This window comes from Neolamprologus brichardi, chromosome 19 (genome assembly GCF_056152115.1).
Source record: "Neolamprologus brichardi isolate AB-2024 chromosome 19, ASM5615211v1, whole genome shotgun sequence".
NCBI classification, from domain to species: domain Eukaryota; kingdom Metazoa; phylum Chordata; class Actinopteri; order Cichliformes; family Cichlidae; genus Neolamprologus; species Neolamprologus brichardi.
In genome coordinates, this window is record NC_142122.1 from 7,215,106 (window position 1) to 7,228,783 (window position 13,678).

Sequence of the window (13,678 nt, forward strand, 5' to 3'; positions counted from 1 at the left end):
ATAAGGCTGGGAATGACTGCTGCTCTGTGCGTGTGAAAGAGAAATAGTGTTAATAAAGGTTCATAAGCGAGTCACGAGACAAAAGTAAAGCCACGCTGCGCTCACACACGCATACACACAGACACGAGTCACTTTCTTTCTCAGCTGTTTGTGCTGCGAGTTTCGTGACAACCATTTCACGGTGTGTAATGAACTTACCTTCACTTGGAAAGGATGGATCTCATTGAGTGAATGTCTTCTCAGCTTCTTCGTCAGCGTCTTCAGCATTTTGTCTTATTTTCTCGTCTATGGCTTATCCCCGCTTTACTGCCTCCTATAGCGTGACGGTTACAACAACTTCACCAGCGACTTTGAAAGAAGGCACACAACAAAGCAGCTGCACTGACTCTCTCCGGTGTCGATAAAAACACCGACACACCGAGATTCCTCAAACTGCGTAGATGCGGCTTCTTTTCAAAGGCAGTGCGCAGCAAACTTATTTTCGAGTTCATCGGAGTCACTCTGCCTTTGCTGTATGTTTAACTACTTTTATCTCTCCCGGAGTTTAACTCAAATATGTTTATGATGAGGGAGGAGGGGGGTAATAAAAATTTAAATGAATATCAACTTGTTCGCATTCACACACGCACACTCACACACATACACACAGCCGAATGCACACCAGCTTCACCAATACATGGGAGATCTCCTCTAGCTAGAGCGTATCGCTCTCGGATTGGCTGCCGAGCCCGGTGACGTCGTGTTACTCTCTCTAGGAGGAGGCGGGCTAAGAGTTAAAGCCGTACGTTCTCCTATGTTTATTTCCTCAACAGGGGCGTATCCAGGATTTTCATTATGCAGCTTGGGGCCCATCTGCTGTGAGCCAGCATAGAAAAGCCAGGACAGGAAACAAGATTATTATATAATGGTTTTTACAATGGTTTTTATCCTATACAACTGACCATATACATGGCACAAAAACAGTTCAGTTAGAGTAAGTCTATTTTTATATTTTACTGCTAATTTTAGTTGTTTTTTTTATCTGTAAGTACTTACCATTTTATACATTGTGTTTATTTGTTAATTGTATATATTTATTGTTATTTTAAGTTCTATCCTAAGAGAAAGGCAAACTGAATTATATTGTACTATTTATAATGACAATAAAGATCATTCATTCAATCATAATAAGGTCCTTGTCATATTATATTTATTTTTATCTTTCAATTTCAGCGTAGTCAATATAAAAAAAATGTAATTCTCCAATTCTGACTTCATATCCCAAAGCTGTTAAATGAGAGGAAACAAGCACATATGAGGCTGATTTAATTCTCCTTCATTTCTGATTGTTGAATCAGGGATAGGTGTTACATAACCTTGAGCTTCAGCCTGCACCTTTCAGTTGGTCATTTTTTTCCTTTTAAATGAACCAAAGAAAGGAAATTATACTTACATATTTATTGATTACACTATTTCCATGATAGCTTAATAAGTACTTATTTTTATCTAAGCAAAATAAATACGATGAAGAAAACAAGTGTAGAAAATATTTGGAAGAATAAGGTTTTGCACATAAGTTATTCATAAGGCTTTTCTCAGTTCGGTACTTTTCCGTGTCCTCCTGCCTGTGACCTGGAAACCAACATTAGTGTCGTATTCTCAGTGTTAAAGGATGTCTCACGGAAATGCATTTGGAAAACTTAGGTAAGAGGAGGCTGGTAAAAGGAACTACAGTAGAGATGTAGTCCATCCTTTTACCTTCAGTGTATAAAACAAGCATAAGACATTATGGTGACCAGACAGTATTTTCGTTCCATGTCTGTCTGTCCCACATCTTGAGATGATGCCCCACATTCTGACAGGTTCTACAGGAAATGCACTTTTCTAGTCTGGCTTTTACTCAATGTATACAGCGGGGTTTTTTGTTGTTGTTTTTTAAATTAGAGTAAGGATGCCATAGTCATCTGAGAAAGTTAGATGGCACTAAAGAGTAACAAGCTTTGAATTTTGTTGACATTGAATGAAACTACTACAAAGAAAAGGAAGTGGCAGTATGTTCTTAGAATTGTAAGAAACTATATATGTAATTGTAGAAACTATGACAAGAAGAGTATTCTTTAGACACAGAAACACAGCTCATTAGCTGTTTCTGTTACTTAAGATGTGCAACTGCCCTTCACCGTTTGTGCCTGTGTGATCAAAATATGGTCTGAATTCTTAGGGTGGCTGTAGCTCAGGTGGTAGAGCAGGTTACCTACTCACCGGAAGGTTGGTGGTTTGATCCCAGTATCCTTGGGCAAGATATTAACCCCATGTTGCTCTCTGATGCATCCATCGGAGTATGTGTGGATGTTTGTTAGGAAGCACTTAGAAATAGGTGCTGTGTGAATGTACAAGTTGTGTAAAGCGCTTTGAATGCTATATAAGAACCATTCCAATTACCATATGTCATTCTACCATGTGACTTTAATTAAATCACTGTGACGTTGTGATTAAAATTGTAAGATGAACATGAGCTCTGTGGCATGTCTCACACAAAATATACACCATAAATGGCCCAAATGTAGGACCAGAGGATGGATGCTATACAAAAAGCAGAGCTCTGTTGTGGCTGGCTAAAAATCCAAAACAAAGAGAAAATGGTACAAACAGTAATGCTAAAGGTGAAGGGCAAAAATGAAAAGGAGCACAAGAAGACAGGAAGTATACCCAAAGAACATAACATAAGAGATATTTTGGCTAAGGTGAAGACTGAACTGTCGGGTTTAGAAAATAGGTAGTGAAGAAGACATAGATGAATGCAATCAGAAAACAGGAAGCACAGCTCAGAGCAAGACATAAAAGAATTCCAGCTATCAAAGTAAAACGAGAAACAACCGAAAACAGAGAAAGGGAGGCACTGGAGAAACCAGAAACTTAAAATAATCACAAAAAAACACTGACAGTACGCAGTCGAAAGTGAATGAAAACATTTAAAAACATAAATCAAAGTGTACCCCACAATAGATAATAGTAATAGCCAGTAGTGCATGTTTTCTATTTGGGGCTACTTTTTGTTAAGGTCCAACAAAACACAGAGGACTGTTTTAAAGCCTGGGCAGCATGATACAGTCATACAATCCTTCTTTTCAGCGATAATTCAGGTTTGAGGATGAAGGTGAAACAGTTGCAGTTGCTGCAGATATAAAGCAAACAAATACAGTGTATCAGACCATTTCATGAAACTTTCCCATAAAGACAGAGAGAGAATTCAGCAGAGTGGGAGAGCATGGCAGGTATAATTGGTGTAAGTGAGGCATCCAGTTTCAATGATGTCATTCTTTGCAAGTGTGTTGCACATGCACAGATAGTCCACACATGTCCTGCTCTGCAGCATACTGCAAGCATTGCTAAATCTTCTAATGCATTGCACTTCAGAAGATTATTGATTAGAATTTTTGGAGAGTTTCTGCAGGTCTAGCTCTCTTTTTTTTGTCCATTCAGCCATGACACCAGTTACTTTTCATGCCACATCAGTCCACCTCCTTATGAGGTTATTCCTAAATGGACAATAGATTAGTGCACCATAACCTTTCTTCTGATTGTTCAACACTTTTCCACACACGCTGTATCTGCTGCACCTTTAAAGACTTCAGGCTTTGGTTATTTGTGTGCATGTGTGTGTGTGAGAGGGAGAAAGAGAGAGATAGAGGCTTTCTTTTTATGGAGTAACACATCCGGTCAATGACCTGTTCAACTTTCTAAACAACCTGTGTGGCTTGGCTCTCGGTCAAGCTCAATGAAAATCCTATTTGCGGCTGAATATAGGTAAGCTGTTAACAACACAGTACTCAAGACCTGAGTAACGTCTGTGACACACTTACTGTGTTTTTAGTCAAGTATAAAAAATGAGATAATTTTTACCAAAGAAAAAGAACATCACTGTTATTGCAATGCCTTAACAGAAAGTCTAATGCTACTTTTGGTGTTCTTGCTTGACATTTTCCCCCACATGAGGGCAGTATTTGTATGCAAGACAAGACTAAGAGAATCATGTCAAAGAAAATATCCAGAATGTAAAAGAAAAATCATGTGTGTGAGTGCTGGGAGTGGTTTAAGTTTGAAGTGCTTAAAATGGTCTGTTACATTTTATAGGATGATAATTTGATTGCTGGTTTTAACTGATTTATTGTACCAAATTGAAAAGACACAATAAAAAATTTACAATGTAACAAGAGATCTTTACGTCACCTCTTTGAAACCTTTCAGGCGTGTTTGGCCTTCATTATTGTGCTGCAGGGTGAACTGTTCTCCACACAGATGCAGTTCAGAAGGTCAAACAGGTCTCTGAAACCCCCAGCAAGCCTTTAAGAAACCATGTTTCACTCTGAGTTTGATCCACGTCAGTCTTGTCTTATCATTCTCGTGTTCTTACTGACACTAATCTCTTTACCCGTGAATTATAAACTGTGATTCAAAGTATATTGGACTTTTTATCATTCTTTTTAATCAACTATGAAATGCTAGTTTGTCTGAAGTCATCTAAGTATTTACACCTGTTTCCCCTTCTGAGAATTGGTTCAGAGAATACTACTATACACACTCCCTTCGACAGGACTTTTCACTTCACTTTTACTTTTATTTAATTAACTGGGTTCTGTATCCCACAAATTTGTTGTCATTTATTTCAATCAACTCACCTTCACATTGATTGGTACTAATTTGGGATTGGTTTTGTTTTTGTGGATTGAGTTTCGCATTTGCTCAGAGCCAGCGCTTGTGCTTGGGAGTTAATTGAAGGCAGGTGTGTTTGAGTGTGCCTCCACACTCCACATCCCTATTTATAACACACACTCCAAACACTGTCTCTCAGTTTCTGTCTGCACGTATGCCATGTAGTTCAGATTTAGGTGGTTGACATTCTTGGGGGTTTTCATTGGGTATTTTAATTAAGATTCAACTGAATACTTATGTGTTATCCTCTTGTTTCTGTCTGCAGGCCATGGTCTGCTAAGTTCTGCAGCCTAAATAAAAAGGTCAGTTTATTAAGAGTAAAGTGGCTGATGGCCAACTTCATGCAAGGTGATGAGTGTGAAAGGACGAGTGTGTTTACAATTTTATGCAGTCTATTTTCTATCTATATTGGTTTTAATTAAATAATTGATTATACTTTGGGTTTATAAAACTGTATTTTTACCTATTTTTACATTGATCATTTAAGCTAGTTTTTTTCTGAGCTAATTAGCCAGTGGCCTGTATTTCTATTTTTAGCAAATAATTGTGTTAATATATTTTTTTAATTGCTATATTTTAGCTAATACTTCTTTATTTATTTGTGATAGTAGGCAGTTGCAGTTTTGCTAATAATTTAATTTATGAATTAATACTAAATTTTCTAGCTATTAGCGTGTATTTAATTTTAATTTTTATATTTTTATTCAGAATTTTTTGCAAATTATTTTAACTTTGCCAGTACTTGAAATAATTCTAATTTTTAAAAAAAAAAAAAAAAGAAAAAAAAAACTTTGCTAGTAGCCTATGGTTCCCTATCATTTATTTAGTCTACTAGCATTTAAGGAAGTTTGTTTGCCATTTCTCAAATTTTCAGCTCTCTAAGTATCTCAAAATTATAAGACATATAGATTATGAATTATGACTTAAAATTTTAAATAGTAACCTAATTTTTTTAGCTTACAGGTGGCACAAAAAGTAGTGAAAACTTCCATAATGATTTTTTTAAGCAATTTATTTTCATATTTTTATTTATTAAAAACTGTTTATCCAATGTAAATTATTTAGATAATTTCAAAAAGCAATTTTTTAATTTAGTTTTTATTATTATTATTTTTTACCTTTTTAGATGACTTAATTTATACTTTTTGGGGGCTGTCTATTTTCATTTTTCTGCAGTTTTTTGAGGTCCATTCAATTTAATAGAAATTGTAATTTGTTTTTAAACTTTTTTTGTTTGTTTTTGATAGTTTGAGATAATGGCAGTAATCCTCACAGAGTATCATGTTGTAGTGCACACAAAGCATCACACAAAGATCTACTGAAAATACTATTTTGACTCTGAGAATTATGGCTCTTTCAGTTCAGTCTATATCATGCTGGGTAATCATATGGGAATATTTACTTAATTACTCCAAATTTAACTCCAGATGTGCATTATAGGGCCTGGTCCTCTATAATTTTCTGTTGATTTTCACTGTGTGGTCTCCAGTGCCTGCTGCTGCAAACAGCCACAGTTTCAGCAGCGCTCTCTGCTGGCAGCTCAGTCATACTTCATGCATGAGTTTAGGCTGGCCAGGTTCTTATTTGGAGTGTGGAAGATATTTATTCATTCTTCTGTGACATCCAAACACAGCACAGGAATCATTTACTGTTAAAGTGAAGAGTTCAAAGTTTATCTCTTTCTCCTTTTACCGTATTATGTGTGTGTGTCAGTAATTCCACTGCAGGATGTTAAGATAAAGTTCACCACAGGATTTATCAGTGATTGCAAAAGATTTTGTGCATTTCCTAACTGGCAGTGACAGAGGGCACCCAAAGGTGATGGTGTGACTCCTTTTGTCAGCCACTTTGGCCTCGTGGTTACCAAATAAGGCATGATATTAAATCCAGGAAACTGTTTTTTCTGCCTTCATGATTACACAATCAGAGGGACGTGGGGGGAAAGAAGTGATGTGAGCATTCACGGTGATGTCAACGTTTTTCCCTCTTTATTATCACTTGTTTAACATTGCTGAAATAGCTGATGACACATCAACCAGCTGACCTGTGAGCGTCATTGTGTCTGTTTTTAGCAGCGCACACTGTAAAAACCTCGGCCCACTTGGCCTCAGAAGCCCTTGTCTTTCTCTTTCCTGCTGCCCGTGTCGCCCACACTCTCCCCTGGATAGCGGCATACGGCCACAGCCTCTTCTTTCGCCCCCACTCCCCTCCACTCTTCCCTCACCCACTGACCCACTGGCGGAAAGCGTGGGTGCCATCTGTGGTGGAGAGGCTACTTTTAGCCTCCCAGGCTGCTATTTTTCTCTTCACTGATTTTTTTTTTTCTTAAATATAAACACAAAGCACGGGCTTACTTACGCAATACTTGTCTCCCTCACTGGTTCTCTCTCCTATTGCTTCACAAGTCCTGTTTACACAACAGTGCACATGGACCATGGCAGCACACTCTTACAGGAAGAGTAAACTGTAAAATTTAAACATGATTAATTCTTTTATGCAACTGAATAAATTGCTTGTATTTGCAATCAGTCTTGAGATATGCTGAGCTGAGCTCTAATCCCCTACATGTCTGGAATAATGATATGGTGTCAGAGGTACATTAAAAACACCACCAAGTGTCATGTGTTACTTCACGCTGCAACACAATATGACAAAGGGAATTACAAAAGCACCTGACGGTAATCATATGACAATGTGAAGTAATCTCACTTACTGGGATTTCTGACGACTATTGGGGAAAAAAGAGGGCATGATCTCAGTTATAGGTCAAACCACTGATGCTGACACTGCAGCTAAAGATAACTGCTCTTAGTCCATACCTTTTTCATCAAACACCCCAAAGCTCTGTTGATCACCCTATTCATCAGCATCATGTCATATTAGACTAAACTGTCATGCTGCTTTAAGTTTGCTGTTTAGTGACCAATTAGGCCTCCATTGTTAACTTTTTATCCTTAGTTTGAGTCATTAGTTTGGATCTTTTTAATGGTTGCTAATGGCTGCTGGCTATATCAAGACTCTATTTATTATGTTTATTTAACAGTTTCAACATTTTGATTGTTGGGGCTTCTTTCTATTATTGTAGGGTGAAAGCAACTGAACATTTAGCTAACAGTTTAACATTTAAGTTTGCATTTGAACCATTATCCATATTTTAAGTAACAATTTCCAGTTTTATTTAAAGGTTTATGTAAGTATAGTATATTTTAAGTTTTTTTTTTTTAATATCCAGACATAACTGATCCTTAGCAGATTTAAAAAAAATTAAACATAGCCTTAGATGAACAATAATGCATGATATATTACATAGTTTTAATATTTATTTAACAAAAACTAAGGTGAGAAGGTGACTGGAAAACTAAGTACGCCCCATGACTCAATAGTTTGTATTGTAGAACCGCTTTTAGCAGCAGTAACTTGATGTAATCATTTTCTGTATGACTTTATCAGTCTCTCACTTCATTGTGGGGGAATTTTGGCCGATTCGTCTTTGCAGTGTTGCTTCGTTTCATTAAAGTCTGAGGGCACTTGTTTATGCACTTAAGGTCATACCACAGCATTTCAGTCAGGTTGAGGTCTACATCTAGGTCGCACTTGACTGGTCCCATGGCTGCAAAATAAGGTCAAACCCTCACCCCTCCACCACCGTGTCGACAGTTGGTGTGAGATGGTTGTGCTGATATATTGTATTTAGCTCCACTTTGCTGTCATCTGTCCAAATGTCATCAAACCATAAGTCTTGTAGTTTATTCAGATTCAACCAGGAAAACCGAAGCTGTGAGACCAAGTTAATTCAGAGCATGTATAAAGTATTCAAGAGTCAAAAGTTGTTCAGTCTTTTTCTAATTGTGTGTTTTGAATTTTAGCAAGTGCTAACAAAGACCTTTAGAGTCTGAGATGAAGCTCTCTGGTTTTTGAAACTTCTCTAAGCATTACACAGTCTGACATTGGGGTAAATGTGTTGGGATGTTTTTATAGCTACAGTTTCATTTGTTTAATTTCCAGCTAACAAATACAACTATAAGCCACACATTTTAGAAAAATATAATTTATGTAAATCTAAATGCACGTTTTTCAGTTAGATTCAAAGCTCATTATTGAATTCTCTTATACATATTAGCCGAGTTTAAATTGCTTATGCATTCTTTTAACACACAGTTTCTGCTGTTTCTATACTGTTAGCTGACAACATCTCTAATCATTTCCATCTTATCATTGCTAATTTTATCTGTTTATCCTGCTTTTTTTATCAATAAAATCACCTACATTTTGACTTTAGTCCCAGTTTGAACAAGATATTTCAACAGTATGTTATTATCATATTCTCTATTTAAGGGTATGTGGACACATGCAGTGTCCACATACCCTTCATTTCTCTTCTCTTTCTCTAATGTTAATGTTAAAATGATAGTTCCCTAAATTGTTCAGTTCCAGTTTAATTTGAGCATTAAAACTGAATGTTGGCACAGTGAGATCTCCTTAGGAAGATCTCTGGAGGGTTGGGGATTTATACACACATGTTCAACCTTTTCCACACTGTGTTGGCTAAGAAAAGGTCACCATGCTGACCTTTAAAAACCATTCCCCTGTGCAGCGTGCTTCTATTTAAGTTTTATTCTAGTTATTATTGTCATTTCTTTTTCTAGGGAAGCTGGAAAATACAGAATAGCTTTCTGGGAACACAGCCTTTATTTATGTTCCAGCAGTCAAATGAATGTGCACTTGTGTGTGTGTTCCACTCAACAGGTCATGGTGGCCTGAAAGGGCACATTTAATTTTTGCTTGTTGGAGCCTCTGTTGCTGGATATTCTATTTATTGGAACAAATTATTTTACCTGTGGTGACAAATTCAACAACAAACCCATTCAGTCATTTATTTGCCGAGTGTTCTGTGAAATGCTGCAATTTTCCACAGAATGTCAATGAAATCAGCCTTTTTATTATCTCATTAGCTGCAAGAGGCTGTTTGCTTTGTGACTGGCAGATTTCCAATATAACTGCAGCTCTGTGCAAAAGTTTCTTATTTTTATATATTTTGGTAGAAATATAGGAACTAGAGACTGAAATATATTGAGATGTCTGCAAATGTACACAGAACAACAACACATAAGGCAAAAAATAGAGTTTGTACTGTTCTAACAAACATGAAAGTCAACATTTGGTGTGACCACCTGTATTAGTTAACACAGCCTGAACTCTCTTTGGCAGATTTCTTGTAATTTATATAATTAGTTTTCAGGAATAGTTCTCCAGGCTTCTTCAATGGCATTCAAAGCTCTTCTCTGGATGTTGGCTGCCTTTTATTCTCTTGTCTGCTAAGATGATTCCACAATGCCTCAGCAATGATGAGGTCTGCACTCTATGGAGGCCAACTAAATGTTCTTCTATCCAGGTACGCTTTTACTGCATTGGTAATCTTTTTGGGATCATTGTACTGAAAAGGAAGCTTTTCCAGATAAAAATCTGACATTATTTTCTAATTCCTTTAATTTTGACAAGATCTCCAACACCACTGGCTAAAATCTAGCCCAAACCATGACAGAGCCTCCACCTTGTTTTATAGATGCCTGTACACACCGACTATTGTACCGCTCCCCTTGTTTCCTGCTTACACATTGCCACCTATTTTGAGCTCAGTTCTTGTGTGATTTGGCGCATCTCAGCATTTCCCCCTGTTCTCCTTCCTTAAGAAGGACAGCCACCCTTCCACTGAGACCATTTCTGGTAGAGGAGTGACTGATATTTCAGTGTTCCAGAAACATTTCACTGATGTTTCTGGATAATTTCAGGCCTCATACTTTTCTTCAATTTCCTCACTTTTGTTCAGGACACAGTGCACACCATGCCAAAACCAAGAAGTTTGTAGCTAGTGGGAATCATCTTGTTGGTGCAAAAAAATACAGTTTTATCCCTGTCAGACAGGTTTTTTTCATAGATTCAGCAAAAGAAATTGCAACAAACTGCATATGTGTGTGTGAGTGTGTGAAAGAGATGTTGCTAATAACAGTTTCCAAAGAGAGAATTTTTAAAGAAAGAAAGAAGATATAAGGTTCATCTCTTGAGTTAATTGGATTTTTTATATTCTTTAAGAATTCAAGTGATTTAATGACCAAAACAAAAGCATTCTTTAACTGGTCAGCTACAAGGATGTAAAATAATTGAGAGGACAGCAAGAAAAAAGCCTGGAGAACTATTGTTAAAAACCACTTTAAAAATTACAAGAAAGTCTGGCTCCTTGGAAACAAACTATAAGGAAATGAGGTGTGGCTCGAGACTTTACCACAGTAGTATATTTATCAGTTTTACTTTCTTTTTCTTTTTTTATTATTGTAACAACAGTGCTCGTCTGCTATTGTTGCCACCTAACCTTGGCTCAGGTCAGTCCGAAGAAGAACAGGCCTTGAGAAGTTTGCTTGCTTTCTTTTTTCTATATTAAGTGACCCATATGAGCAAACATAAGCATTTCCATTTCCTTTTTGAAAACAGTGACAAAGTCCATGTCAGGTGGTAGTGGGGGTGACAGTTGCACAAACAATCTTGACTAAAGAGGAGACTCTACGAGTTGCCTCATCATAGCTGGGCACCAGGAAACTTCTATTATGCATATGTACATTTTTACTACATTACAGCTTAATTTACAATCTCAATCTGGAGCGTTGACATGTTCACCGTCTGTCGCTCATACTATGAGAGCACAGAACAAATGCCATGCTAAATCACTTCATGATTACAGTAGGCAAAGAAAATCAATACATACATTTACAGTATGTATATCTTTTTTTTTTTTTTTTAGAAAAAGCTAAAAAAGAAAAAAAAACAAAGAAAAAAAAAAGCTTGTGAACCTCATTTGCACATTTGGTATTTTCTCCCAAGTTCAGCCATCTTTGAGGTGCAAATCATCTTAAAATATCCCAGGAAAATGCCGTGGATGTGGGTTAAAATGGTCTCTTTCACCCTTTTACTCTTTCACCAGTTTATTTACAAGACTGCTGCATATTGCTGAACTTAAAATGACAAGCTTGTGTGATCAAATTTTGCAGTAATAGCAACAACATACTGGACAAAATTTTAAACAAACTGAAAAAGCCATTGTTTTTAATCTGGGAGTGTTTACTTATTCTGCTTGGATGTTTCTTAACATTTATTTTTGCTGAATGTAGTTTTATTCGTGAAGAACACTGAAAATATTTCAGTTCAGCAACAAGAGAGGGCAGCAGAGTGTTTTGGTGCAGTCACTGAGCTCCTCTTTTATGCGTCCTTGTGGTGCAGGAAGCAGAGCTGATTTAATGAGAGCAGTAGGAAGCGCAGCGTGCTGCAGCGGACCTCGTCACTGGCCTGGTATGGAAGCACTGCTCTTAGATGACGGATGACGCCGGGCCGGCCGTGGCCAAGACGAACAAAGGTGGGGGGGCCTCGGGGTGCTACTTCCTCCATCGCTCTCTTGGCAGTGGCATAAATTGCTGAGGTTGCCTAGCGACCGGAAGCATGGAAACAGAAGGTGTCACTTGTTACCTCAGAGCTGGATTTAGCCAAATTGTAAAATAGCCATCCATAGATCATGAGGGGGATGGAGTTACTAAAGATAAGCAGGAGAAGGCAGCAGGATCAGAAAATAGACAGAGGTCACTGCGAGGTCCACTGATGCATCACTGCTGCACTGGAGACATTTAAAGCAGCATTTAATTGAAAAGAAGGCAGTGGACAAATCCATATGTACAAAATGAGACTAATATGCGAGTGTATGTTTTTTGAAAATGACATAAAATGACATTGCCAATATCTTAAACACTGAGACAATGGTGAAACTACTTAAATTTATAATTGTTAAATTTAACAGTCCTAAAAGGCACTCCATTTTTAAACCTTGACTAGTTTTATGGAACACATGACTATATTTAGAAGGGGAGAAGTGCTAATAAAGATAGCCAACTATTAGCTACTTGATTAGCATGTTAACGGTTTAGACACCTTCCAGTTATTGCAGAGTAAAAAATTAAATCTCAAATTTCATTCAACAGAACTGAAGCTCTAAATTCTAGCAAGTTGTTAATGCATTTAACTGCCCATAAACCCACATTCAGATAATTTACTAACATCAAAAACAGAGGCATAGTTCCCAGTAGTTCAAGTGTTAGTTTCCTTGCATTTCAATCTCGCTTATCAGTTCAACTTGCTTGAGGAGGAAAATAGTGGCACAGTCTACAGCACCTTTGGCAGCTGCACAGACAAAGTGCTAACGGTAAGCTAGCCAAAAACCCAGATTGATGTTAAAGCTGAATGAATGCTAACTCCAGCCACAGCCAGACCCTGAACTTCAACAGGTAACAAATTGATGAACACTCAGACTCCACTGTCTGTTTTTACCTCCTCATGTTTCTAAAGTAGAATCACTATGACGATCAATTTTAAGTCTGTTGAAGGCTTTGTGTTCATACCTAAATACTAAGAGAAAGATCATATGCGTGCCCTTACTAGGATAGGCATTTGTGTTGGTGTGTGGGGCTGTAGCCTCATGTTTATAATGTTAAATGGTTATTATGAGACAGTAAGGTTTTAGGTCACTTTACAGAGAAACATGAAAGTAATGTAATGAGAAGTATAATGAATTAATGTACTACATTAATTTTAAGTAAAGTGTTTTGTGTAATATGTGGAATCATTTTTTTAGTAACAATTCCAACACTAGGACAAAGAGTGGAAATACCTCCAACATGCAAACATTTCACCCACAGCATTCAATTAATTTGCATGAATATAATGTCTTTGATGTGGTGCTTAGCAATGATATTGACTCTCAAAGCGGAGCCAGTGAGAACCCAGTGAGAACCGATAAGGAATTGAATCCATAAGTGACATAAGTAAATTCTTATCAGTTCCCATCCCTGGGTCTGGCACAGGCTGTTAGAGCAACTGTAGCTTTCAGGACTTCCACACTGGCTTTATTTTTTAGACTCAGATTTTTCCACTTGTCAGGGCCTCTTTGGTA

General features: G+C 37.3%; 1 protein-coding gene across 2 annotated transcripts in view; it reads right to left on the minus strand.

The window, feature by feature from the left end:
- Positions 1-658, minus strand: part of si:dkey-16j16.4 (uncharacterized) — a 31,733-nt gene extending 31,075 nt beyond the window's left edge. For both annotated transcript variants that reach the window (XM_087833094.1, XM_087833093.1), the window contains exon 1: positions 199-658. In XM_087833094.1, the coding sequence (XP_087689220.1) occupies positions 199-267 (69 nt within the window). In that variant the 5' untranslated portion in view covers positions 268-658. The remainder of the gene's footprint in view (positions 1-198) is intronic.
- Positions 659-13,678: the final 13,020 nt, after the last annotated feature.